The 26,666-nt window shown below is 41.6% G+C and overlaps 1 protein-coding gene and 1 long non-coding RNA gene across 9 annotated transcripts; one reads left to right on the top strand and one right to left on the bottom strand.

Moving 5' to 3' along the window:
- Nucleotides 1-15: 15 nt before the first annotated feature.
- prkdc (protein kinase, DNA-activated, catalytic subunit) lies at nt 16-19,065 on the bottom strand. Of its 4 annotated transcripts, none has more exons than XM_061265335.1 (86): nt 18,900-19,065; nt 18,563-18,639; nt 18,383-18,487; nt 18,225-18,299; nt 18,010-18,118; nt 17,819-17,931; nt 17,607-17,706; nt 17,464-17,519; nt 17,369-17,399; nt 17,109-17,266; nt 16,902-17,048; nt 16,666-16,830; nt 16,432-16,600; nt 16,301-16,347; nt 16,114-16,236; nt 15,897-16,046; nt 15,711-15,820; nt 15,484-15,643; nt 15,330-15,410; nt 15,137-15,256; nt 14,890-15,049; nt 14,715-14,824; nt 14,556-14,643; nt 14,311-14,474; nt 14,095-14,247; nt 13,929-14,036; nt 13,608-13,834; nt 13,439-13,533; nt 13,262-13,364; nt 13,045-13,178; nt 12,745-12,975; nt 12,449-12,675; nt 12,161-12,369; nt 11,958-12,081; nt 11,744-11,887; nt 11,503-11,679; nt 11,251-11,439; nt 11,035-11,139; nt 10,785-10,952; nt 10,573-10,700; nt 10,303-10,510; nt 10,058-10,236; nt 9,811-9,979; nt 9,661-9,726; nt 9,509-9,572; nt 9,261-9,409; nt 9,038-9,178; nt 8,851-8,970; nt 8,635-8,778; nt 8,378-8,529; nt 8,170-8,301; nt 7,990-8,101; nt 7,781-7,905; nt 7,563-7,712; nt 7,299-7,472; nt 7,137-7,235; nt 6,859-7,069; nt 6,600-6,774; nt 6,329-6,523; nt 6,063-6,175; nt 5,846-5,977; nt 5,583-5,762; nt 5,297-5,505; nt 5,093-5,231; nt 4,840-5,028; nt 4,553-4,777; nt 4,379-4,487; nt 4,214-4,316; nt 3,984-4,146; nt 3,740-3,914; nt 3,469-3,662; nt 3,199-3,382; nt 2,965-3,125; nt 2,682-2,893; nt 2,537-2,624; nt 2,320-2,463; nt 2,003-2,210; nt 1,854-1,921; nt 1,570-1,790; nt 1,406-1,498; nt 1,255-1,341; nt 1,113-1,184; nt 848-1,049; nt 590-778; nt 372-511; nt 16-316 (listed from the first exon to the last, which is right to left on the bottom strand). In XM_061265335.1, the coding sequence occupies exons 1-86, from the start codon at nt 19,063-19,065 to the stop codon at nt 112-114; spliced, it is 12,276 nt and encodes a 4,091-aa protein (XP_061121319.1). In that variant the 3' UTR covers nt 16-111. The 4 variants fall into 4 exon arrangements, with proteins under 4 accessions (XP_061121319.1, XP_061121320.1, XP_061121317.1 ...); XM_061265336.1 differs by having other exon boundaries at nt 9,038-9,175; XM_061265333.1 differs by having other exon boundaries at nt 18,383-18,639.
- LOC133143459 (uncharacterized) lies at nt 18,957-23,625 on the top strand. 5 transcript variants are annotated; one of them, XR_009710420.1, is made up of 6 exons: nt 18,960-19,077; nt 19,567-19,589; nt 19,852-19,996; nt 20,483-20,967; nt 21,868-21,976; nt 22,075-23,625. It is a non-coding gene; the product is annotated as an uncharacterized LOC133143459 (long non-coding RNA). The 5 variants fall into 5 exon arrangements; XR_009710416.1 differs by having other exon boundaries at nt 20,483-21,976; XR_009710419.1 differs by having other exon boundaries at nt 19,062-19,077; nt 19,567-19,657; nt 20,483-21,976.
- Nucleotides 23,626-26,666: the final 3,041 nt, after the last annotated feature.

Here is a 26,666-nt window from a genome sequence, read left to right as displayed (position 1 = left end):
CTATGGAAAGCTGAGTCAAAGAGTTCTTCACCTTTATTTGGAATCACCAATAATAAAATTTCATTAGGAGCACCCACCAAATCAGTTTGGGATTCAACGTAGAACACATGATCAGATCCATGGCTCCCAGCCCGCATACACTCTCCCGAGCACATTTGCATCCGTGGCTTGGTCGAGCAGACATTCCACCTGCTTTTCCACGGACAGACCTTCAGACGCTTCCCTGGCGCGAACGTTGTGCTCCGGCGTCCCCAGGGCGACCGCCTTCATCCCCTCGGATCCTGGAAGCCCCTCAAAGCCCAGCTTGAGCTCCTCACTGTAAACATATGGTCTTCAACGACAAACCAGGCTTCCCTGCCGAGTGATCATACCTGGTGATGGTGGCGGGATTCGCGCCCTCCAGTTTCCGTCTCGCAAAGTTCACCTTCTGCAGCGGGTACCAGTTGATTTCTTTGGTATTCACGCTCTCCGTCCACGTACCTCCCTTCTTCAGTTGCTTAATTTCAAAATTCTGTGAAAGGGTGGCAAACAAGTAGACTGCAGTGATTTGAAACAAAACAATAGACCTGTTTTGGAAACAATCGGCCACCTTCCAGTCCAGCGACGGCTCCTTGACGAACACATCCATAGTGTTGAGCAGCAGGTCCGGCTCGTTCCTGTACGCTCGGAGGGCGTGCGCCATGACACTCTGGATCAAACCGGACTCTTTCAAGGGTTGCATCAGATTGACAAACTGTCCGGTCAGGCGGAAAGGCATGAGCTCGGGGACGTTGAGGAACTGGCAGGAAGAACCACCACCACACATTAGCAACACCAGGATCGATTAACTCCCCGCTTTTCGCAATACCTGTGTGGCTGAGCCGAACGCATGACCAAAATCGATGCCGATCATCCCTCCCGTTTCCGTATTGATCATAAAGTTGGAGAGATGTCGGTCGCCGATACCCAGCACCCAATGGCTGACGCAGAGTAAAGCGTGAGAGCTGATGAAGTGGGAACGCAGGGAAAGAAAGGCCTCGGGACTGTTGCACATCTTTAGGAAAGCTCTCCTACAAATCGATAGACAGAAAACTGTGATTGGTTTTCTTTCTCAACTCCGAGATGAAACTTACTTGAGGAGATCAGCAGGCACTTGCTGCGACATTTTAGAGAAGTTATCGACGGCATTGTCGCGTGTTGCTCTCCTGTCAAAAATAGAATATGCCTCGATACACTGGTTTTTACAGATTTATAATAAACCATAGGATGACTTACATGTAAGCCAAAACATAGAATTTTAATGGATTATTTTCTGATCTTGATGAAAAGCTGGACAGCCACTTATTGTAGATGTCACCAGACCTAGAAAACAGCAGTTAAAAATAAAAAATAAAAGAAATCAGCATATGCAAGGAATAAAGTGCACCTGGCTGCCCTGTGGGACTCCTCCTCAGTCATCGTGGCTGTCAGAAACTCCCTCAATGTACACGTGTTCTCCATCCATTCAATTAATCCAATTCTGTCAAAATAAGAGTCATGATTATATCGTCCACCCAATAAGAATATTGATACAACAGATCCAAAAAGTACCTGGTGTTAATGGGGATGACTTGGTACGTGCGGAGCTGCAGGCCTCTGCGAGCGCAAGCTGCGTCGCGACTCAGCAGAATATTCATGACGGCGAAAAGCTGCTCGATGCGCTGGTCCTGTCGCAGGTCTTCTCCACCCTTAACCAGGAAAGGGTGGTCCCGCTCGTCGTCGCCGCGGATGATCAGACGTTTGGGACGACGCATGGACGACATGACTTTTACCTGAGGGACAGACCAACGGATGTTTCTATTTTATTGTTTGACAAATGTGGTTGTCATACTTACCCTTTCATCAAATCCAGTTATTTTGGCGTGATACTCTGGCAACGGTTTGGATTTGCCATCATATTGACCTAGAAGGGGGGGGGGGGATGTGATGAAAAGTAACTTTTGTTTCTTTTTGTTAGACTGACACAACCCCGAATTCTACTGACCGGGGATTTCCAGCTGGTTTCTGAACGGGTCTGCTTGAAATGCACTCAGCCAGGGTGAGTACTCCTTCAGATTCCTGGGTTCCTCTTTACGCTCCCGCATGGAAGAGGCAAACTCATCCACACTCTTCAAAAAGACTTTTTGTTTTCTCTTTTCAAAAACTTTGCTGCCTTTGCTTCCCAGCAAATTCTGCATATCTTTAGCAAATCTCTGTGGATGAAATACTAGAATTGGTGGTGCAATTTGCTAACTCCAAATTTGTTTTTTAAAAATATAATTTAACATCATTATATAGATGATGATGATTATAAGTACAAACTTTGATAAATCTCTGGCGAAAAATCCCATGACCCTCTTTTTTCCAATCCCCGAGTGAAGAATACATCTCGTTGTATAAGCTCTCCATTTTCTCCTTGCTGAAGTCGGGTTTTTCCAGTTGGTTTTTGACATTTTCCCACCAATCCTGCAAAAAAAAAAAAAAAAAATCCACAATGAGTCAAAAGTGGCCAGCACGACTCAAATCAAAAACTTTTTACCCGGAAAATCATCTCAGGATTTGTGAGCTGTTGCAGTGCATCCACAAATTTCTTCACAGCTTCTCCTCTATCCAGCATGCTCTTCATCCTGTCAACACACACCATGATCATTTCACAAATTAATTATTTTAGGTCATTATATTACCTGTTGACAAATTCTTGTTGTCGGTGGCCAATGGCAGAGTCCTCAAAGTGATAACTTTCACTACTGATCATTAAAGCGTAAACCAGAGCTTGGGGGTAAAATTCGGCAAGCTGCTCAATGCAATCCTGCACGGCCACGGCTTGAGGCTTGTCCAGGAGGGCCACCATCTGACTGATCCAACCAATCAGCATCCAGCAGGGCACTGATGCCATCTAAATAAAAAAGGAAGATGCTGTTGAAAGATTATGATCAATAAATACATTCAAGGAGGTTCTTCTACAACCTCGTTTGTCATGAGGTCCAACGTCTCGGATGGATACAACTCGATGAGCTGCAGCAATCGAGGAAATTTGAGACGAGCCTCCTCCGAGTTCATTTTCAGGGCTTTTAACATGCTTCTCACTACATGGGCCGGAAGTGTCAAGAGGTCTGGGAATTGATTGTCTGTGAAATTTGGATTAAGCAGAAAATCATTACTTATACCAAAAAAAAAAAAAAAGATAATCGCCTAACTCACTCGTGTCACCCTGATCTTCTTGACGCAGCAGTTTGTCACAGAAATCCGCTAAACACATGTACGTTTCCACAATGCTGCTGATTTCCGCACAGCTCTGTCTAGAAATTTGCAGCTCCTCATCAGCTTTTTTGGCGGCGTCGCGCATTAACGTCAACGCTCGTAATTGCAGCCCCACTTCCACTTCCTGCACGAAAAAAAACCCCCAATAACACCTGGACAGAAAGGAAGCACCGAAACGTGCACTGTGAAAATTCAGTCGAATGGGTTTACCTTCATATCTTGAATGGGCCAAGCACTATTTGAAAGTTTGACAACTGTGTCTGCTTTTTCAGCTTCGATGGATTGCAGAACCGAGGGACTTTTGCGTACAGCCATGGCCATGATGTGGAAAGATGTTCCTTGAAGGATCTTTTGCTCTCTGTACACTCCAGATGAAGCATTTTGGCAGTCCACCTCAATATCCTCTGCAGGGAAAAAAAAGTTCTTATCAATTGTGAGAATGTTTTCAATCTTTAGTTTTTGTGTGACTCTCCTCACTCACCCAAAAGTCGAACGGCCTTGATCATAATATTGACTTGCTCCAAAGGACCCTGAGCTTGAATGCGTTTGTGTCCGTAACGGCTAAAAGTGTGAACCCAACGCAGCAAATGTTTTCTATCCGTTTTGGCATCTTTGTGAAGTTCCTTCATCAGCTTGGTGGCGACCGAAAAGTTATTCTGAAGGCAACAACCGCAAAAAGTCGTTACGACAGAGGAAGAAGCGCCGACTTTTTTTCATTGTGTCACCTGCTTCCTCGCGCTATCCGCCATGTGCAACTTCATGTTGAACTTGCAGTTGTTAACTAAAGCCTCGAGGTCTTCTGCTGCGTCGTCGGTGTTGTCCACCTCCATGCCGTCAGTGTCTGTGTCGCTCTGAAGCTTCTCCCTGATTTTATCCAGGAAGAAAAACCTGGAATAATACCAAAAAAGAAGTTTTCTTAACTGATCACATCAAATAATTTAATTTTTGTCCTCACCGGGATGTAATTATATCATCCCAGATGTTCACTGGATCCATTTTAGCATCAGGGTATCTCTCGGTCCATGAATCGATAAGCCGCTTGAGGGATGTCACAGATACTAAAAATCACAATATTAGTGAGCATTCATGTGAGCATTTTTTTTTTTTTAACAGAGCCAACCTTCTCCCTTCATGAACTGCAGGAAGTCCTGGATTTCCGTCAAAGCCTGCACCGACTGCAAGATGGTAAGCCGACTTTGAGTCAGCAGCGTGTCCACACTTGAGTAACTCTAGAAAGTCCAGACAGGAGTAAAAACCCAATTCAAAAAATGTGTCTTAATCACTTTTCAATTACCTCCATGAAAATCTGCATGGCGGAGTTGGTGTAGTATTTAGCGCGGTCGTAGTCCTCCTGCAGGATGTAGAGTAAGCTGAGCTCTTGGCTGTAACGACTCTCCAGCAACTTTTTACGCTCTTCCACTTTCATGGCTTGGTCCATAAAGGTGAGAAGACTTTGGTCTCCTTCACCCAATTGCAGCAGCTTGAGCATGCTTCGAATCATGTGCGGCAGATACATCTCCTAAAATAAAACAAAACGACGCTTTGTGATCAAATGCAGGTGATTGAAAGGTTAAAGGTTACCTGGTAGAGAGGTTCAAGCCACATGTTGTCAAGATTAGCCGAGCTATTCTCATCAATGCAATAGGTGGAACAGTACTGAAGAGATTTCCAATCGGTTAAATGGCTGTAGGCCTCCATTGCAGCAATTTCCCAAAAGTCCTTCTCAGAGTCAGTGGGCTCACCATCCGTCCAGTGTTTGGTGTTGAGAGCCTGGTGGAACAAGCAAAAAAATTGGTTCATCTGCATCGACGCATGATTTCGGGGGTTAACATACCTCGTTGTAAAGCTTAGCAGCTTCAGCAAAGTCAGTGCAGGCTTCAGCTTGAAGAGCAGCACTGGTGATCGGCATGGTCCCGACTTTACCTGCAAAGATGCCGCGGACGACATCGTAATCCTCCAAGTCTCTGTAAAGCCTACGGGACCCCCAAAAAAAAATGTGAAGTCACATTTGACCAAAAGAAATGACTTCAATGAATACCTTGCAAGGTGGACCCATTTTTTGGTATCCGGGGGGATTTCTTTGCTTCCTCGTGACTTTTTTCTGGGAGGTTCATCTTGCATGCCGATGTGCAGAAGACCTTCTTCCAAGAGCAGGACGCCCGATGGCTGCTGGAGACTTGCCAGGCTTGTTGAGCTTACAAGTGCTGGATCGATATGCAGGAGATCTTTATGCCGGTAGCACATGTCCTTGTTGGGGGGGGGGGGGGGGGGGGGTGTTTAAAGATAATCCTGTACACCCTTTTTTTCAGATGATGATGTCATACCTGCACACACGCGATAAACGGCGGGAAGCAGAGCGTACTCTTGCTCAGGAATTCGTTCATGATGCATCGGAGGTCCTCTTTGATTTCAACTGCTTGCTGCCTGGGTTTCTGCGTTTCCATTTCTTCCAGGATGCCAGTGAACAGTGAACTGAACAGTTGTTTGGCCAGAATCGGATCTCTCTAGAAGACACAGGAGAAAATCCGTGTTGATGATATTCTGGTATTTCGAAGCTACTGTAGGTTTGAAGGAAAAAAAGGGGCACCTGCGCGACCGCTTGAAGTGGGGCAATAAGGTTACTGTATGGAATTTGGACGTCTGGAAAGTCTCCTACTCTGTAGTTGCGATACAGAGTCACCTGAGCTTCCTTTCGCAACCTTTGATCGGCTTTTTGCTCCTGTAAAACACCAAAGACTAAATCGGTGATTACAAATCCAGAGAGTAGAATCGGATATAATATTTTGTATATTCCAATTCATTACCTTGAGTCGCTTTTGTTTTTGGACCTCTTTTTGGGCAAAAATCAAGCTCTCCTCTTGGTCCTTGAGAAATCTGCGTCTCAATTGAAGGATTTTTTGACGACGTTCATTTTCCGCTGTTGACCAAAGACACAATAAATGTCCTCCAATGGCATATAATTTAATTTAAAATGTAAACTTTACACTATAATAAATCAATCAAATAATTATAAATAATAATCATAAAATACACATTTATTTTTAAACCCTTCAGACCTAATCCGACTGACCTTTTGCAGGATTGTCCACCTCGTCTGTCGATGCGGCGATGCGCCTTTGTCCAAAGCCTTCCCCTACCGGTCGTCTTGCTGTACTTTGCCTCGCCGCTTTCTTCTCAAAGACCATCAAGGAGGACTCAGACGGCGAATACTCCGCAAATGTGTCCACGCTGCTGCCGGTAAGCCAGTTATACGCTGTATGGCGACCTGTCAAATAATCCAGCTGTTACTCTAAAATGAAGATATCAACAGAGAAATTAAAATATGGAAAATACGGTACTACCTGGTATTTGTGTTTGCGTAAACTGAAGTGAGGTCTGCGTGGCTCGAAGCTTCCCCTTCATGGCTCCCGATTGGGAAGGTGCCACGCTCTCCGGGCCTTGAGAGTTTTGCGTTTCGACAAACATTGGAGTCATCACCGTATTCCTGAAGCGCCAATTGGAATCAATCAAATAATCCTATCGGGTGGAAGAAAAACAGTTCTAGGATTTAGTTGATTTTATTCAAATATCTTTGATTTGTAATCAGGAAAACAAACCAACCTGGAAGGTGCATTCTGAGAGAGGATACTCAAATATGTTTCGTTTGAAGTCGGGACTCTGACTAGTCATTTCCAACAAGAGGTTGGTCGCCAAACTTAAGAAACATCTTTCTATTCGACAAGTGTACAATGAACGAAGCACGGTTAACATTCGCTCCAGAGTTGCGGTCGGAAGTCGCTTCTCCTGACTCCAGAAATTACGAACATACAGCCTGAAATTAAGAAGGAGGAATATTTTGTTGAGTCTCCTTTGAGTGATAAATTGATATTAATACTTACTGAAGGCCTTGGTTCTCTTCAGACAATCCTTGAAGTAGCGTTTCTTTAGCTGCGTTCAAAATTTCCAGCGAGGTGTTGTCTGACATGCTCTCGTCATCACTAGCGGAGACGACAGTTAAGCGGTCTCTCCCGATCGATCAGGAATCAATCGAACAACTCTACCTGTAGTTGTCTTGGATCCACATGAGGATGTCATACATTCGCTCACGGCACACCGGTGAAGGGTGCGAGACGAATGATGTGACGGTCATGAGGAACTCCTGAAGCTGTGCCGGAGTCAGGCGAGGAAGAATTTTGTGGATGATATCAAGACACACGATTTGCATTGCTTCGTCCCTTAATGTGTGTAGAGTAGAGAGAGAGAGATTTTTTTTTTTTTTTAAATCAAGTTTGATTTTAATTTTAAAAAAAATGGCTGCCACTTACCTATAGCCCATTATCTGAATAAATCCTGTGGTCTTAAGCTGTAAAAAAATATCCGGGATGACATCAGCTCGACTCAACACGCACTCCAAACAATTAATTTTTAATGTGCCGTGCATCTTCGGAAGCTGGTAGAGCACAGGATTGACAAACCTGCAAGAGCCAAATAGTTTTTAAAGCCATCTTTTTTTTTTTTTTTCTTTGCACAAAGCGATGCTCACCCATCCATGAAAGGAGGAAAGTGCTTCGACACTTTGTTCACACAAATAATGAATTTGTCATTCATCTCTTTTTTCTTCAGACTTGTTATCTGATGGGCGGCAAGACTGAGAAGCTCTTGGTTATGCTAAGGGGGAAATCATTGATTTCACTTAGTCAATATATTTCATTTATACCTGTAATAACAAGGAAGGTGAGGACAATCTCATACCTTTTCATTGTCGGTCATGTTCTTTAGGATGAGTCCAATAATCTCAGCAGCAGCTGAGTAGACATCTTTATATCTTACGATGGTAATGTTGTTGGTGAGGGACTTGATGTACCTGTCATGACATGAAAGATCAGAAATACAGCTGGGGGGGTCATAGAGATAATAAAAATTCAAATTTACCGATCATACTGAATTCCACAAGAGGCATCGTAAGCAGGGAGGTTGTTGGCCAGGATGATTCCAAGCAACTGAAGTCCAACTGAGTTGTTTTTACTGTTTGGGTCCGTGCCACAGAAGCGCTCATAGATCAGACTTAAAACAGACATTGAGTGAAAACACCAGTTATTTCATTCTAGGTTTTTCTAATCGAATCTTTTAAGGATCCTACCTGTGAGGCACATAAAGACAGTCTTTCCAGCACTCCACCAGAGTACGAATGATCTCCAGGTTATGACGAAACACAGACCTTCTCGAGTGAAAGCTATGCTTCATTAGAAACTCTAACAGCCGATTGGCCAGCACTTCATCCCTGACGTTACCCTGTGATAAAAAAAAAACAAAAAACATTGCTAAATCATGACAATAACAATTCACCCGGTGCCAATTTTGGTGTTATTTAGTCATACAAATATGAGAATATACAACCTTTGGTCTAGCTAAGCTTGTCCAAGACAATACTGTGACCACAATATCCACGACCATAAAATGGATACCCTCTCCTCCATTGTTTTCAGATACAACAAGCTGTAGGAGCGGTCCCAGCCAGTGCTTGGCATATGGTCGAAAGACCTGCAGATAATATAATATTAGCAAAATAAATAATCCAAAAAAGATTTGTCAACATTCTAATCACATATTCACCTCCTCTGTGTTGATGATTAGCTTTGAAATGAAGAGTCTGATATTCAGTGGTGTGGCAGGATTCATTAATTTCCCATGTAGAAATTTCATCCATGGAGGAAGGTCACTGGGGACCTTTCCCTATTTCATCAAAAAAAAGGGAAAAGCTTTATCCAACGGCGTTGATAGTGTCTCATTTTTGCGGTACCTGTTCAATTTTGGGAGTTATGTTGTTCCTTTGCATGTGACCAATGAGAGCTGTCATGTTCGCCATACATTCATGCTGATTGAGCTCATCCATTTCCAGGTCTACTGCTGCATCCGGGGAGTAGGGTGTCTCATCTGTCTGCTAGATGAATGACATCCAGACACACAAATGAGACCACATCAAAGCATACGGAACAAGGTAAGCTTTATTCGAGTTAACTCACAGCTTTCGCTATCGTTCGTCTCTGCCCTTCTGGATTTTGGGAGCTGTAGGAAAAGCTTTGTATGCCGGTGGAGAAATCAAACTGACTCATCTCCTCGCTCAAACTGCTGTCAGCCATGTAGGACTGGGAGGACAAATATACTGGTGCCTCTTTGGACACCAAATAAATGTATTTGGAGTTACGCACATGCTCAACTAAAATTGTGTTGTTAGAACATAAATGACTAACACTTAGTTCAAGTTACATACCTCCATTCTCTTCGCTCACTTCTTTTCGAATCATAGTATACTTTTTTTTTCTCTCAAGCGGGACCTACATTGATAAGGACATGAATGAGAAAAAAATTGCCTGATATTATTTATTATTTTTCTAAACTAAAAAAAAAAAAAAAAAAACATACCTCAATGACAACTGGGAAATTGTAGGTTCTTTCCACGTCAATGATATTTTCCAAAATGAATTGGCTCTGTGCGAGTTCAAAAGGGAATATATATATATATATATATATTTATGACATAATGAAAGGTTTGGATATCCAGTTTATTCACACCTTTTCTGGTTTGTCACTGAAGAGGAAGCCGGAATAGAATTTGGGCTCACTGAAGCTGCAGCTGACGGCAGCCATGGCGCAGTTGTACGCGGCACAGTGGTACTGTCTCCTAATCTCCAGAAGCTGAGTCTCCCCAGCCATATTCTCGGTGAACGTTTCAAAACACGACCTGAGGAAAAAATTGGAAAATCCCTTAGTGTAAAAAAAAAAAGTTGCACATCTGTAAAATCCAAGCTGGGCTTCCTACTTGAGCAATTTCTTCGATAGCTCGTTCCCTTCGGTTTTGTCTGTACCGCAGTAAGCTGAATTGATGCGTGAGTCCTTCGAATAAACTTCCTCTTTGGGAAGCCGAGAATACAGGAGCTCCATAAGCTTGAAGCAGCCGTTCTTCTTCAACAATTGCATCTCAAATGCTGATTCGCTTGCCTGAAAAAAAAAAAATTCGAGTGTTTGTCATATGTTACAAAGAAAATAGATTAAAAAAAAACAGACCTTAGTGACGCGACTGAGGAGCAACGTCATTATGTTGGAAACGTTGGCCACAAAGAAGTCAATGAGTGTCTTGGTGCTACAGTGAAAGGTGAGAGGCAGAAGAACTCTTTCCACCATGGCCTGAAGCACACTGCTCCTAGGCACGTCACTCTTCTGGATCATTCCGTATATCGTGCAGAGCAGCTGCAACTGTCGTTCACTGCTTGGTCTGATCACACACAGAAGAGATTAAAAAAAAATAAAAAAAAATTAAACAATAACTTTACTGACCGTTTAGCAATTCTTTGGAAGCATGTTTGAAACTGCTCTTCCATGATGTGCTTTCTGTCACGACACAGAATCTCAGCGAGCAGTTTGAGCAGAAGTGGGCTGTGAGAAAGTTCAAGGGCATCCAGAAGCTAGAACAGAGATGATTTATTTAGGTCCATTTTAAACAAATAACTTTATTGTGTTACTATCTGGGGGTCATCTGTCACGCTGACCTTTCGAATACAGTCCATGTAGTTGTTACGGTGAAGGGACCCCTTTGCAAATTCATCCGATTGCATCGGAAAGTGGGAGGCCACCAAGCTCTCCAGTGCTCCCTGCAGCTCAGCTAGTTGTTCTTCTGGAACCGTTGTAAAGAAAGGCAACACCAGCAGGGCTTGACTCTGGACAGATGAGGAACATCAGCAAAAATGTGAGCGAGAATTCTCCAATATTTTGGAATACTGGACGTTTAGAAGGTTTTACCTTGAGATTCAGTGGTAGGCTGGTGTCAACCAGGAGCTTGGTAAAAGTGGAAAACACTGGCTTGAATCCTTCGTGGTTGACATTGGAGCACACGGATGAGTCGATCTGACCACAAGGAAAATAATGATGAAACATCAGAAGCTTCACATAATAATCAAAATATCCACTTTCGTTTATTGAGACATTAAAATGTTTGTTTGGAGAGCATCGCAATACCTGTAGGAGTTTGGAGAGTAGCAGAAGAGTGGCAGTTTTGCTCTCTGCATTTGAGGCATGTCCATCCCACCATGACTGCAGGCTATTCCATCCTCCTAGAACTTCCTCCACTAGCTGTTTTCCCTGAGTTTTCCGAACAGAACGCTCCCGAAAACTGTGATCCAGCATCCCATTCAGCACCACACTAACCTGAGAAGTTCATCGTAATTTCATTCAATAACAAGAAGGGACAGAAGGGCGAAAAAGATTTACCATGCTGGGGTTGAGTGAGGAGGCCATCATGAGACGAGGAACTGTCTTATTTATGTTTCGAAGCAGCTCTGTGTTGATGGCCGTCGGGAAGAGGCTGTAGAAGTACTCGGGGTGGGAGAAGCTCAAGAAGCTCTGGCCGTGACTTCCAGTCAGCAGAATGTCCAGCAGCTGCTCGCCCTAGATGAAAACACTGGTACTTTTGTTGCTCCCAAAACTTTGTCTTAAGGAACACGCCACTGACCATTGGAGACAGAGAAAAGGCAAGCTGAAGGAGACCCTCAGCTAGCTTCTTGCTATTTATGTCCAAGGATGGAAGTGACTTCCTGTCGCCAGGTGCTATCCCGTTATATACCGTCAGGAGAAGTGATTTGGCAGGATCGGAATCCTTTGTTAAAAACAACAACAGGAAAAAAAATGAGGTCATCTGGGTTTTTTATTTGGAAGCAAATCAATACCTGGTTCTTCAGAATGGAGCAGAGGAAACCGGCTTTGTGGATCTGCTTACATGAAGACAGAACCATTTCCATCTGGCCGTGGTGTCCGGAGTGGTAGAGGTCTACAGCACATAGCTGCTCAACACTGAGGAGCAAAAAAATAATAATCTGGACAATGAAGGAATTTCCAATTGTGTTAGCCCACAAAAACAGGACCAAAATACCTTTTGTGTGAAATTCTTTTCTTCAAGTTACATTCCACCTGAGCGTGGTATGGTGATCCTTGCAGGGCTTTGAGTAGGGGAATACATACTTCAGGTAGATTCTTAATGATATCTACATCCGCCATGTTGAAGCCCACAGAGGATGGCTGACACACCACCATGGCAGTCAGCTCAAAAAATACAGCGCTGAAGATATCTTCTTCGAGAAGCTGTAAACAGCAAGGGAAGGTACGTGAAGCCAGACAAAAACGAGCAGGGATGGTGACAGAAAATCCTTCCACGCCTCACCTTGCAAAAGTCTTCACCCCCTTTGACTAGGACCATAGTAGTAAACTCCAGCAGGCGAACAATGATTGTGCATTTGCTGTAGTTGTATTGCTCCACCTCTATCGGACTGAAGTGAGAGTTCTTCTGACCATGATGGAAGCAGCCCTCGGCCGCTGCCAGCTCTTGAGTTGCTAGCTCGGTCAAAAAGAAACGTACGGCCTGCAGAAAACTTGATTCATCCTTGGAATCTTGAGAAGAAAATCATTTCAGCACAACTCTGAGAATTAAAACTGTACTTTTACATCAGTAGAACTTACTAAGCATGTGATTGGGCTTAATTATATGCAGATTGATGAAGGTGTTGTAGCAGTCAAGCGCAGCCAGAAGAAGGTCCATCCAGTGCAGAGTGGCTTTTACACTAAAAGGCTCTACCAAGTTCCTGAGAGTCGGTTGGGAGAGTAGACCTCCACCTTCAAACTTGCCGACCAAGAAAGCAACACCATGATCGTTTAGCACACCCTCCAGCCATTGTGGAGGAGACTTCTTTCCTAAATTTACATCAAACACAGAACGTGTTAAATATCGTATTGGGCTATTATTGATTGTCATGATCTCACCGGGGAGGAGAGGCACAAACTCATAGAAAAGCTCCAAACATTTGTGGCGGCATTCAGTCTGAGGTCGTCCGCATTGTTCCAGAAGCCATAAAACCATGTCGGACAGGCAGATCTTTTCATCAACTGGAAAGCCCCTAATAAAAGGACAAAGCGGGGGGGGGGGGGAAATATTGTCGATTTGAACCAGATTTGTCATGTGCCGCGTAATTATCTGAACCTTGGGATGCGTCTTTTAGGATTGCCGTTATTGAGAGCGGGGGCCTTATACTTGATGATCCGTTTCAGATGATCGATTGAACTGCCGCACTGCTGCAGTGTACCTGGAGATGGAAGAAAAACAATTCAGTGCTACATTTTCCAAATGTTTAACTTTGTTAAGCTACAGGCGAGTTACCCATCGATCGCTCATCTGTGTGCGCAAGAGCCAGGCTCTCGACAAAAATAACAAGTACTTCAAAGATGAACTGCTCCACCAAAGAATTTTCCTCCCTGGAAGAGACAGATTGTGCAAATTCATCGATCTCGACATTCTTTGTGTTTGTGTCGAAAAAAAATAAAAATACCTGAATTGTCTGTAGATACTATTGAAAGCTAAAGCTGCGCCCAGCCTCTTGAAGCCACTTGGATGTAGAGCCAAGCTGTAGATGCGTTTAAACAATGACTTCATATTTGCAGGGCTCTTCTCTTGCTGCTTGGGGCTGGTTTGTTTAATTGACCATTTGACGAACTCTTCGATGCAGCGGCCGCTGAAGTCTCGGAGCGTGCTGTCTTTGGGGTCAACGATACCGTTCTAACAACGACAAATATACATTGCTGATGGAAATCTAAAAAGAAAATGGATTGTAACTTTTTTTAAAAATATTTGACAAAATGCAAGCACTGACCAGAATGGCTTCCAGAACAGCCACTGTATCTTGGCTCTCAAATTTCTTATTGTTAGTAAACCAGTGGATCAGCTGCATAACCAGTGGTTCAAAGAGCTGCCTAGTCACCTGAGGAAAAACTTTTAGAAATAACATCTCGCATGTTACACGTTTTTGCCATACGTACTTGATCGACATCGCAGGCCAGGCGGAGCAGCACGGGAAAAAGTCTCTTGTGCAGCTTGTACATTGGTGGTAAACGATTCTCTCCTTCCACCATCTGAGCACTCTTCCCAACCATGTAGAGGACCAAGCTGTGGAGCAGCTCACAAGCTGCTACCTGCGTCAGAGTTCAGTCAAGTGAGAAGATTCAACTCGGCAAATATGAATGGAGAAGACGCACTTTGGTTTGTCTGTCACTCGTAGACAGGGCGAGCTCGCTGATCCGAGGGAGGAAAGGATCGAGGTAGATGACTGGCTTCATGTCGGTGAACGGCACGGGAAAGCTCAGCCTCTTCTCGGTATCCCAGGCGACAAACTTCTTCATCATCTCCTCTGAGGAGACCACTTAAGTGACAGAGGAGTATCCCGTCATCAACAATAATGACAAGCGCTTGGAGAAAACAGACCAGACGTTTGAATCCATACCAGTTATGAGATTTCTGTTGAGCTTCCCGCCCAAGTGACCGAGCAACTTCACCACCCTGAGCCTCACCGTGGTAAGAGGGGCATCCTCCTGTTTTTACATTTTAAGAAAAAGCACGAATTTCCAATCCATCCTTATCGTGTAAAACGTGTCTTTCTTACCATGGCAAGCTGGTTGGATTTCTTCAGAAGTCTTGTCAGCACTCGGCTGTAGCCAACGTCACTTCTTGAGGACAAAGAAGACATCACCTCCCACACACCATCCTCTTTGTCTAAGTCGGCAAAGAGACGGTTAACGCGCCTCGATCGACGCATCTCGCCGTTATCAAATGCTTACCGTTGTTGCCGTTGGTTTTTAGGTACCCATCCAGAAGCGGGAGGATGAGCTTGTAGCAAGGCTCCATGTTCTCCGGAGGGATGTGGCTGGACCAGTCCTCTAAAGCATGGAGGGCTGCATTCGCTAAAGGGACATGACTAAGACCCAACTTCAAAGCTGCCTGCATGATGGGAAAAGTCAAGGTATGAGAAGTGTCTTCCAATATCACAAACAGGAACCACAATAATTAATTGAATTAAAAACGCACCTCCAAAGCGGGACAGTACACCTTGATATCCACGGCAACAATGTTGTGGTGCAGCGAGAGGACAAAGGTCAAGCAGGATGCCAGCAGCTCATCTTTGTACTGCTTCATCTTCACACAGACCTAGTTAAACAGACACCATATTTCACTCATAAGTTCAATCTCCCGGGTGATATATTTTAGAAAGGGATTCTACCTCTTTTCCAAATTTGGAGAAGAGGGCAAAGCAAGCACTTCTCACTGTGTCACCCTGAGTTGAAGCTGAGCTTTCAACACCCTGTGGAAAAAAAAGTTGTTCGCATCAGGCTATACTAAAAAAGCAAAATAGATGACATGAATATATTCCTTACCTTATAATACTTTATTTTCTCGGCAATTTTCATGGTGACTGAGAGCAACTTGTAAAATCCACTGACAAGCGGGTTTCGAAGTGACTGCAGGATAAGCTTGTGGCTGAACGGGTACATCCAAGTTTGGAAATACTCAATGTGCTTATGAAGTAATAACTCACTAGAGAGGTAAAAAACAAGAGAGGTTTCAGTTATTAAATACAACGACTGCTTTGCATCTACATTACCTGCAAAAGTCGACTAAGTTAATAAATGCGGTGAAGTCTTTCATCTTATTGGGCAAAAGATGAGCCGTAGGGTCAGAAGAAGGCACGACGTGAGTCGCATCTTCTGAAGCCTGATAAGGAGAAAAAAAAATTGTAATTTAATTAAAAAAATAATAATAAAGTGTGTCGCTAAATGCGAGCACATACCTCCTCCCCTGGGGTGACCTTCTGCAATGACAAGTCTAATTTCTCGATGATCAAGAGAAGCGATTTGACCAGCTCGTCGTAAAGAATGCGACTCAGGGACACTAGAGCGGCGTTCTGATGTTCAAAAGCTCCGTCCAAAAATCCTGAATCCTGCAGGAGTAGACAAATGTGAGGGGAGGAGCAGAAAAGGAAAAGAAAAACTTGATTTAAAACATACCTTCAACCGATCACAGTCTAGCAGGCCTCTGTACAAGGCGAGATAGTTCTTACTGGATGGAATTTTCGCTTTTCCAATTCGAACTTCAGATGAGCCAAACGAATCATTTTCAGAATCTTTGCTCTAAGAAAAAGCACAAAATGATTTTTAGGTTAAACCAAACAAGACGTGCGAGGATTCAACTCACCTCGGTGACCATAGGTTTGGAACAGACACGAATCAATCCCTGGTGCACTAAAAAAAATAAAGAAAAGCAAAAGAATAAATGAACCATCTTTGTTTAACTTGCACCTGACCGCCATTTTGAACTCAACTTACCCACGGAGCTAATGAAACTCCACAGAACAGGTCCTTTGGAGGCCATGGCCACCAGGACTTTAATGATGGCTCTGCAACAAGTGATCTGCATCTTCTCACTGTACTGAGGGAAACTGTCAATCTGCACCACCACCAGACGTTCCAGTAGCGGAGTGTACACCTCTGGAACCTGAGGTCCAAAATAAATTTCCATGTGAAGTTGTTGAGGAATTTTAATCGTGTAGAGTTTGTGACCTTATCCAGGTGAATCAGGACACTAGCGATCGAGTCCAGAAAGCTGGGTAGTTGGTAGAAGCTTTCGTCCTCCCTGTCCGACTCAGTCAGGTACATCTGCTTACAGCGTTGAATTAGCTCTGTGTACATCAACTCCACGTCTTGCGGGCAAACTTTCTTGCATGGCTTTGAGAGAGAGAGAAAAAATCCAATTTTGGATTCAATAATGAACTTTTTTGCCCCAAACACAAACTTACAGCTGCAAAAAATCCATATCCTCGTATAGCGATGGATAATTCTTTGTGGGTTGACTCCATGGTCTTGATGATGTTGCAGAACTTTTGCATGAAGAACTTCAACTTGCTTTTGTGCTCCTCAATATTTTCCGCCACGAGTATCGAAACCTGAAAAGGCAGTCGTTAAAATTCACGCAGCTGGTAATTTTTGGGAACGGGATTATTAACCTGCTTTAGGAAGGCTTCCAGTGCGTAGTAACTAGTCTTCTTCATTTCAGTGTTGATGTGACCGCAGAGCTTGGACATGGCATCAAACACCTCTCTGTAGTGGCTTATGAGGCAGCTGCTAAATTGGGATGCGTGCCTGGCGAACAATCTCAGCCCGGCTGTTTAAAAAATGAATCATCATAAATATTTATTTAAATTAATTTTATTTGATTAAATATTCATTGGAGTGTTTCGTAATGCCACCAAAAGTGTGACCTCACCGAAAGTTACAGCATATCGACTCATTTCCATCTAGGGAAAAAAAAATTAAAAATTATTTCAAACAATTTTTGGATTTATTAGAGGAATTATTTACCTGTGGACTAATTGCCTTTAGAGAATATTGAAAGATTTCTTTGGATGTTTCTGGATCTGCAAGTCAAAGCACTTGTCATTGATCCAACAAAAAAAAAAACGGTCTCACAATTGTGAGAAAATATTTGCATTCCGCTACCTCACCTTCCTCCATTGTTTTCGTGAAGTTAACCATGAGAGCAGTGATTCCTCTCAAACATCCAGCAACCACGATGAGTTTGGGCTCTTTTGTTGCAGACGTCATCTGCAAAAATATCATTAAACCACCGCTGGAATAAATAAATACAACTAGGCAAAATTGAAGATCAGCTCGACCAATGAAAAAAAATCGTACAAACTAAAAAATGATCTTTCACCTGTTCTTTGAGTTCCCCTCGATAGGCTTTGTAGAGTTTGTCATAGTAGTTGACCATGTCACTGGGGTGAACTTCTGCGATAATTCCCAGCAATCCATAGATGGTGCTAAGGACTATTTCAATCCAAAAAAAACAAAAGTTGTTTAAAAAAAAGATTCACTGTTATTAACGTAAAATTCTCCATCTCTGACCTGAATCTGGAAGTTTGCTCTTATGACAAAGTTCAGTGTAAAATTTAGTGAATATTTCACCAATTCTCATCTCCGCGGCCACAGTGGAAGCTTTTGTTGTTAGAAGAACCTATTTGAGTAAAAGTTGTTAATGGCAAATTAAACCTTGACAGAGGAAACATTTTAGGAATCTGCTCATCTGAAGAAGAAAAAAAATAATCACAAAACAAACCAACCTTGATAAGCAGCTCCAGATCTGCAGTCCTACATTTAGCTGTTCTGTCTTTTGTATACACCGTCATACAAGTGTCCTGCAGGAAAGAAAAAAATTATTCTGTTTTGGGGAATTTTAGAGATAATCAAAATATAACCTGGTGTTTCAAAGACAACATACTCTTATATCAATGGCGTATGTCTTCTCCCATCCTTTGACCTTTGGAGAAAGCTTCTCCAAAAACTTCTCCAAAAAACACAATGTCTTAATCCTGGCATCCCGGAGCTGGGGGAAAAAATATTTTACATTACTTATCGACATGAGACATATTTTTTTTCTAGCTGCATTTTTAGTTCCCACCTCATCGTGTGGTAAAGACTCCCTGAGGAAGATGAGCAGCCCATAGTCTTTTGAGAACAACAAGGATGTCTGTAAGGCTTTGAGACACAAAAATACGTCAACATGGTAATAATGCATAATAATTTATTTATTTAATTCAGTAATACCTACTCTCCTGCTTAATAAAATAATATTGATGGTTTTATTGATGGAACTTTTGCAAATATCAGTGACAGACAATACATTTGCTGCAAGCGTAACGCAACTGTTGGATCGAACTGGTGTTGTTACTAATATACCGCATTTAAAAGCATTTGCATTCAAAATACGACATATTTGCACGAGTCCATTGTTTTACCCAGTTCATTGTCGCTGGGTGTTAGCATGCACGTCTGCCCCAAGTCTCTGACTAGGTCTTGAGCTCTCAGAGACGCGCGACGAATATCCGGGTCTGCGAGCGCTTCGTGAAGTTTCAAAAGCAGCCCGTGAATTCCTCCTGCAGCGTTGCTTTGCTGGAGAGACATAGCTGACCCGAGGTAAGGTTTGCAATCATTACAAGTGTTACAAGCGTTACTTTGCAATGATGATCAATATTTGCAGTAGGCTGCGCGATGCGCTATTCAATTCGTATCCGGAAGATTTAGGAAAAGGAAACACAATCGCTGTTGGGGTTTTCTTTTCTTCAAAACAAGAGTTAGGAAATACGGTAAATTTGACATCATTACAAAATTATATAATAAACATAGCAAAACCTTAATCTTATCGTAATCGCACCGGAACAAATTGTTCCAAATGATAATGTACCGACTTTATTGTAATTAAATTTGTACCCAATTATCTCTCATTGATGAGATGCAGAAATTAATTTTCTACGTGTATTTCCCGCAAGTCACATGACTTTGAAGCCAGAACTTTTAGATCTTTGATTTGTATGGGTTTATCACTTCATAAAGACAAACGGCTGCGGTTGAAAGGTGGGTGCGCTTATAAACCTGTTTGCGCTTTATTTTTTTATCTACCCACAGCGCAGTTTCTTACCGCAATGGATGTGAGTATTTCAAAAGATGTTTAAGTTCATATAAATCCATTTGGATTTTTTTATGAATTCAGTTCAAGGTAAAGTATTTCATATTTCATGTCATACTTATGTCTTGTTGTCATTGTGTTATTATAGAACAGACTGTTATTTACCCATGCACAATTTATACAGGAAAATAATGAAATTCTTACCCATGAATAATCTGTCTAAAAGAATGGAAACTGTTTGTTGTTATTTAACTGACTGACATCTATCCTTTACATTTCTTTAGTCTCCTCCAGCGAACAATTTATCGATTGAGGGGTCACAGGCACTGCCAGCCATTTCCATCAATTCACAGACGCTTCCATCAGATTCTAATTCTCCTGAATATTATCCGTGGCCTTATCAGAACCCCTGCTTCCTGGGATTCCAAGGTAAAAAAAAAAAATCATTTGTGCTCTTTTCCAAACATAACAGACAATTCTCCCTTTTGAGATAATTGTCCACTTTAAAGCTGGTACATTGGAACCTTCCGATTATCCAACCCGAGTTTTAGAAAAACATCTTGAACTTTATTTGATATTACATAATTTTTATAAAGTAGTATATGTACGAGTTCAACCGCCAAAGGCATACTTGAACTTTATTTGAACTTGAGATTTGTCCCGATTGTTCCCAAAGAATAAAATGTTATTTGTAAAATAAAAATGGATTATTTAAACTAGAATGAACCGTACCTTTGGTGACCAGAATTATTCATTGAAACAAGACTCAAATTATAACTACAATTTTTTCTTCTTTTACGAATCAACATTAGTATTCAGAAACAGCAAAATGTTTGTCACACAGCCTGTATAGAAGAAAATCGGAAAATTGATTTTGATTTAAACACCAAACCAGTTTTTGAACCACTTTTTCAGGTGCTGCTTTCTGCTACCAGAATGACGGGGCGCAGGTTGTGCCTATCGGCATAACAACCACGCAGCCAGGTAAGGTTGCTAAACTACACTCAACAAAAGAGGCACAATGAATAAAATATTTAAGTTGTTTGCGTTGAGAACAAAATGGAATGGAACTCCCCGGACAATTCAGCCTGAATGACTCGGATCCAGCTTGTGTGAATTTCTTAAAAAGGAGTCATAAGGTGGCTAAGTATGCAACCTGTGTTTGCATTTCCTGCAATGCCTGAGCCTACGTGGTTCTGATGAGAGACCATGAACGATCTCCTGGGTGGGTCATAAAGGTCTGGATCGGGAGATCAATCAGCTGCTGGAGGAGTCATGGGTGTAATGTCCCAGAGGTGCGTCGGTGGATTGAGGTTTGGGGAAACAGTGGACTCCTCAATGTCATCAGTGCCTTTTTTTAGTTTAAAATACCTCACCCACGCTCTTGTATCGGATCAAAGGTCAGTCTTTTTTGGGTCAACTCTCTTCAACTTGCAACTTTAACCTGATAACATACAATTGACCTTTTGTGCTTTGTTTTGGCTTATTTTGTAACGTGTGCAAGTTTTTGTGTGTGTATTGATTATTACAGTAAGTATACTATCATTTAACCCCTTGGCTTTGTTCTATTGGATCTTTTTTTGCTTCTTCGGACAGTCTGGCATCTTAAAGTGAGTGTGTGTATTTTTGCTTGTTTGCATGAAGTTGGACCTAACACCAGTCTTTTCATTTCTGCTTATTTTTAACACTATACTACTAACAGTGCTGTACAGTGTTGTTGATACAATCAGCAGAGGGATCATCCGCTTGTTAAAGTAAAATAATTCAAATTCATTGTCAGCGTTGTAAGCCATTAGACGACTTTTCGAAATGAATAATATTCTACAATGTGTCTAGGATGGCTCTTGTTTAGCCAAGCAAATCACACGGTATGTAAAAATGTCATTTTGACGCATTTTAATGTGTCCAAATCTCTGCTGTTTTATTATATATATGATGATAACACTGTTCAACATATTTTTACTAATTATTTTCAATGTGTCCAAATCTCTGCTGTTTTATTTTATATATGATGATAACACTGTTCAACATATTTTTACGAATGATTTTTTAATCAGACATGAAAGTATGTAGATTTCCAATCTGCCCTCATTTTTTGCAAGCATGTCAGGTTTCTATAACAATATATGTCAAACCTAAAATCAAAACATAAGGGGAAACATTTTATTTTTTAAAAATCAGCGTCAAAAATACATGAAGCCATCTCTGATTGTGCTGTTGCCCAGTGTACTAATATGAATGAATGAAGGAATGAATGCAAACAAAACCGGATGTGTTTAATATCTCTGACGTACCCACAGGTGACCCGACAGCCTCCCAGCTACAGTACACCGGCCCCATTTTCACACAGGCTATGCCACAGGGCGGCGTTCCTCGTAAACAGTCCGAACGCAGCTTGATGAAGAACAGGTAGAGGAAAACCATTGACGCAACATAAATGGATGGAATTTCTATTTGTACATGATTCACTTAATACATAAGAATTGGATTTGTTGGATTTCTTCCAGGGTCGCTGCCCGGGAATACAGGAGGAGGAAAAAGGTTTATATTCAAGATCTTGAGAAACGTGCGGAGAAGCTTGAAACGGAAAATAAGGCTTTGAAGGAACAACTTAAAATCTGGAAAATGGATCAACAGAGATTTCAATAGTTTTTTCACTGCAAGCTGTTTGGAATTGCATAGAGTGAATCAGATAACATTTATTTTTTTATGATATCAGGACGCATTTGCACACCCTGCAACCCATATACTTAGGGGTGTAACGATTCATCGATACACATCGATTAATCGATATAATGCTCTACGATTCATTGGCATCGATGCTAAACGTAAACATCGATTTATATCGCCGTGTTTGACCTCGGACATTAGACGCGACTTTGTTTTGAAATCCAGTTCATTGTTGCTTGCTTCCTCTTTCCGGGAGCAGTGAGCGGCGTGTTGTGTTGTGAGCAGAGCAGGCACGTGAAAGGGGAGTCGACAACTAGTACGCGGCTCCTGCTATGGCTAGTGTCCAAAAAGACGAGGAAATTTGCTCCCCTTTAGGCTTCAAGTCATTCGTTTGGAAGCACTTTGGATTCCAAAGAAAAGATGGCTCAACGGGCAAGACACGTGCAGTTTGTAAATCCTGCCATGCGGTGATCAAATATTCAGGGACCACAAATCTCTATTTGTATTTAAAGAAAAAACACGACATCAAAGTTCAGTGTTAAAATAAGCACTTTGTATACTACAATACTCTTGTGATTTCCTAAATAAAGAGTTTGCAGTACCTTGTTGATTTTGCGTATGAATTGTTATAAATCAGGATATTGTTTTATATTTTTTATTTAAAAAAAAAATAGAAAATCCATCGTAGAGCACTATCTCGCCATGTATCGTGAATGAATCACAGCAGGCTTTAAGATATCAGCAAATATCGTATCGTAGTTCTTTGTATCGATATGATATCGTATCGTGACAAAACCCGCGATTTACACCCCTAAAAGAGAATATCGAGAATACTTGAAATACGTATTTAAATGACAAATAATCCAATTGTGTTTTCTACTCCTTTTGTATAATAGGCATTTTCCCATCCAGGTGTCATGTGACACGTTTATTGGACCGAAAGAGTTTTAATCTGTAATAACAGTATTCACCACCAGATGACAGGCATGTCTTACTAGTACTGCCTAGAGAAAAGGGAAGAGTGGGTCAGAACCAAACTGGTCACGTCTATTTTGACTTTTAAGTCAAATAAAAATCGGATTATTCATTGAATTAAAAAGCTATGTAATTTTGAGATGAGAGCAGAAGAGAAAGCTGATTAATTGAAAAAAATCTCCCAGAGCAACTCCCATGAAATCATTTGCTTACAGTGCTTTGGCAGATCCGATGAAAAAACATTGTCACATTGGGAAAATAGCAGGCAGCTGAGTAACTCCATACCTCGGCGCAGCTGCTATGTGCCGAAGACTCGAGCGAACGTATGTTAGCCCCAAAATCCTATGTGGCCATCTGTTACGTCGCAAAAACACTCTTGGTATATCTGCACATGGCTAATAAAGTGAATTACCTGGAACACAATGTACAACTGTTGTCAACTCCTATTTTGAATTATTCAACACTGCTAAACAGTAGGCTGCTAACAGCCTGTTTGCCAATGAGTATCAATAATATATTTGAGTGGGCAGACCTGCAGCGTAAAGCATAATACACAGATAAAGTGAACTTTCTTAAACGAGGGTCATGCCCAGAATCTTTTTCCATCGGGTGACCAGGATGGGGTGGCAAGCGTGCATTATTTAGTCCGAGATTCATGAAATGGCACATATAGATGCCAAATTTGCCCATTAGCTAAAATTAAATACTATGAATTGATATTTATAAATATTATTTGAAAAAGAATGTATCGGGATGGGCAATGAGTGACAAGGGGGGCACTATGGCTACCCTGTAGCTCCGCCCCTGCCCATTTTGGGGAGGGAACTTGCATTGTTGAGATATTATCTATGTGCTATGAGTTCAACAAAAAAAAAAAAAAGAATGCTTGAATCTCTTGAGTACATTCTGCTCTGTTACTGTAAGTGGGCACCATATTTGTTCAAACAATCCTTTCTTTTTATGTCCTCATTATTTTTACACAATGTGGACCACTGTAAATGGAGATTAGTGGGAGTGCTATGTGGGGCCGTGCTCAATGGCAAACAAATTCCACATTACATTGGTAATGACCATTCTGGACCAAGCATCTTTAGCTGGCATTTACACATATTTGTACTCCGATTCATTTTGATTGCATTATTATGTTTTTACTTTTTACAAAAGCCATGTTGTTGCTATGCGCAGCTCATCTTTTCAACCACAGGCAAATCTCGACGAGACATAGAATGTGAGTTATTAAATTATGTGAGCATAACCAAGAGGTCAAAGGTCATGACTCCTGACCCTTTAAAGTTCACTTTAACTGTACTTCTTGGTCTTCCATTCAATTTGGGTCGTCATAAAAATTGGTCATCAAAACATTAATCCAGCAATAGGTCAGCGCACTCACTTCCAAAACATGGTGCCAGTTATCTCTGCTTCATTGAACATTATGGCATGTGTGTCCAAATGAGGAATTGCAAACATCCATTTGCTTTATATTAGATTCATTGCACAACAATAAATAGTATTTAAAATGCCGGACTTCAAAAATATTCAGCACAAGGGCGTGCATTAAAATAATCTATGGATGTTTGATGACATTTTATTATGACAGTTAATTCGGAAATACTGTACACATCTTTTATTTGACGCGTGAATAAATGCCGTGTATTTTCTGGCATTGCTGTCATGAGTCACGCACTTCATCTTCCTCATCACACAAACACAAAAGGGTGGGAGGGAGCACTAGCCGCTGTAAAATGTAGCCACGGAGAATGCAATTAAAAGTAATGAGGGTCTGAAATATCGGCCCTACAGACGCAAGTTACAAGGTGAACGACATTGGAGAAAAGCCCGGCGATATGAAGAACAATGGCGTACAAAAGAGTTCTTGTTAGCTGCTGCTAGTTTGACCTCATTATTGGGGCTTATAGGTCACAGCAATGAAAAGGGCAGTAACTCCATTTGGCGTGTGGCAATGAGACAAACCACTACCTTGTATATTGGTTTGGATTTTTCAGGACGGTAAATTGTGGCATATATTAAAAAGATGATTTTTTTTTTTAATAAAGTAGGTTTACAGCGATGTATGAATTATTTTAATGGAAGTTAATGGAGGTATGAGATCACCCGAAGCAATTAGATGACATTCAGACTATTGGATTTAAAAGTAACAGAAGAACCACACAGACAGGAGGGTTTAATTGGGCACATCACATTTGGCACACTACCCTGCTCTAGACGTTACATCAGCCTCATGGCATATTTTTTTTTCTTTGACAAGTAGAATGTGTTGCCGACAGCAGATGTTCCTTTGTCAGTCGGAGCTGTATCTAATTGTCAACTTCTCTGTTATTTGTGGAATGCAAAATTCACCATTGCTGAATGCGTTTGATTAAATTTGAGAAGCAACAAAGCATACTTTATTATTTATGTTTAGCACATGAGGGAGATTATACTCAAAGGATTATTTGCTTGATTTAGGAAGTGGGCATACATCCAATGAGGGACAAAATCAAATGTATGGGATTCATTACAACATCTGCTCCAAATGAACTCCTCTTTTGTGTTTTCTGCTGCTAAATTCCATACGACTGAAATTCTCACAGCCACTCTTGGAGATTATTTGCTCCCCAGTCATCTGTTTCCCTCGGCAACACTGTCTGAAGAAAACACCACCATGGAGATGATTCAAAGGAGCCAAGGTGACAAAAGTCAATCTGCTTCACACATTTTCAAAAGTGCTTGCCATATACGATGTGAGTAGCGTTTCAAATGGCACTTTTCCCTTTACAAAATAATTGATTACATCCCAAACACTGGTCATATTTTAATATTTATCCAAGGGCTATAGTACTTTATAATGGACAGGATACGCTGACTGTTTACTCTGCCATTAGAGCAAACAGGAAATTGACTGCCCATTTGCATTGTAGCGTATGCCTTGAGTCAGCACAGGAAAACACTTTACTTTGCATCTGTGCATCCATATATAATGCATTCTGATTTGCTGCAACTTATTCTTTTGATTATTGGGTCTCACAGACTAGTCCAAACTTTGTGGAAACACAAAATCATCCACTACTTTTATCACTGAGAATTTCCCATCTCTATGACAATTAGGGATTTTTTTTTCTCCACAAAAAGAAAAACTCTGGCTTGTTTGGCCACAAGAATGTAGAGGAAGTGCGTAAACCCAAGTGAACATACTTTAACTGGATGTTGTGAGCTTGACTTCAGTATTATAACCTCACAAAAAGCTGCAGAATTCAATCTCATAGTCTCTGGGTAGAAGCCCACATTATTACAGGATTAGGATAAATAAGAATAAATGATCAAAAGTGGATGCGTGCTCCTTGGAGGGGTTGTAAGAGTCTTTGTAAAGCAATAAAAAATGCACGCACATTTGCTTTTATTTTGAAGTAAATAACAAGAAGCAGATGTTGACATCATTTGTAGCTTGATGGGCGTG

The sequence above is a fragment of the Syngnathus typhle genome, linkage group LG19, assembly GCF_033458585.1.
Source record: "Syngnathus typhle isolate RoL2023-S1 ecotype Sweden linkage group LG19, RoL_Styp_1.0, whole genome shotgun sequence".
In the NCBI taxonomy this organism is placed as follows: Eukaryota; Metazoa; Chordata; class Actinopteri; order Syngnathiformes; family Syngnathidae; genus Syngnathus; species Syngnathus typhle.
This window is presented reverse-complemented; position numbering and strand designations above follow the sequence as displayed.

Coding starts and splice junctions, on each gene's coding strand:
- prkdc (XM_061265333.1), bottom strand. CDS start 19,065: ATGTCTCTCCAGCAAAGCAACGCTGCAGGAGGAATTCACGGGCTGCTT. Junction 18,300..18,382: donor CATACGCCATTGATATAAGA/GTATGTTGTCTT, acceptor TCTTTCCTGCAG/GACACTTGTATGACGGTGTA. Junction 8,971..9,037: donor TAACTCCCAAAATTGAACAG/GTACCGCAAAAA, acceptor TTGATGAAATAG/GGAAAGGTCCCCAGTGACCT.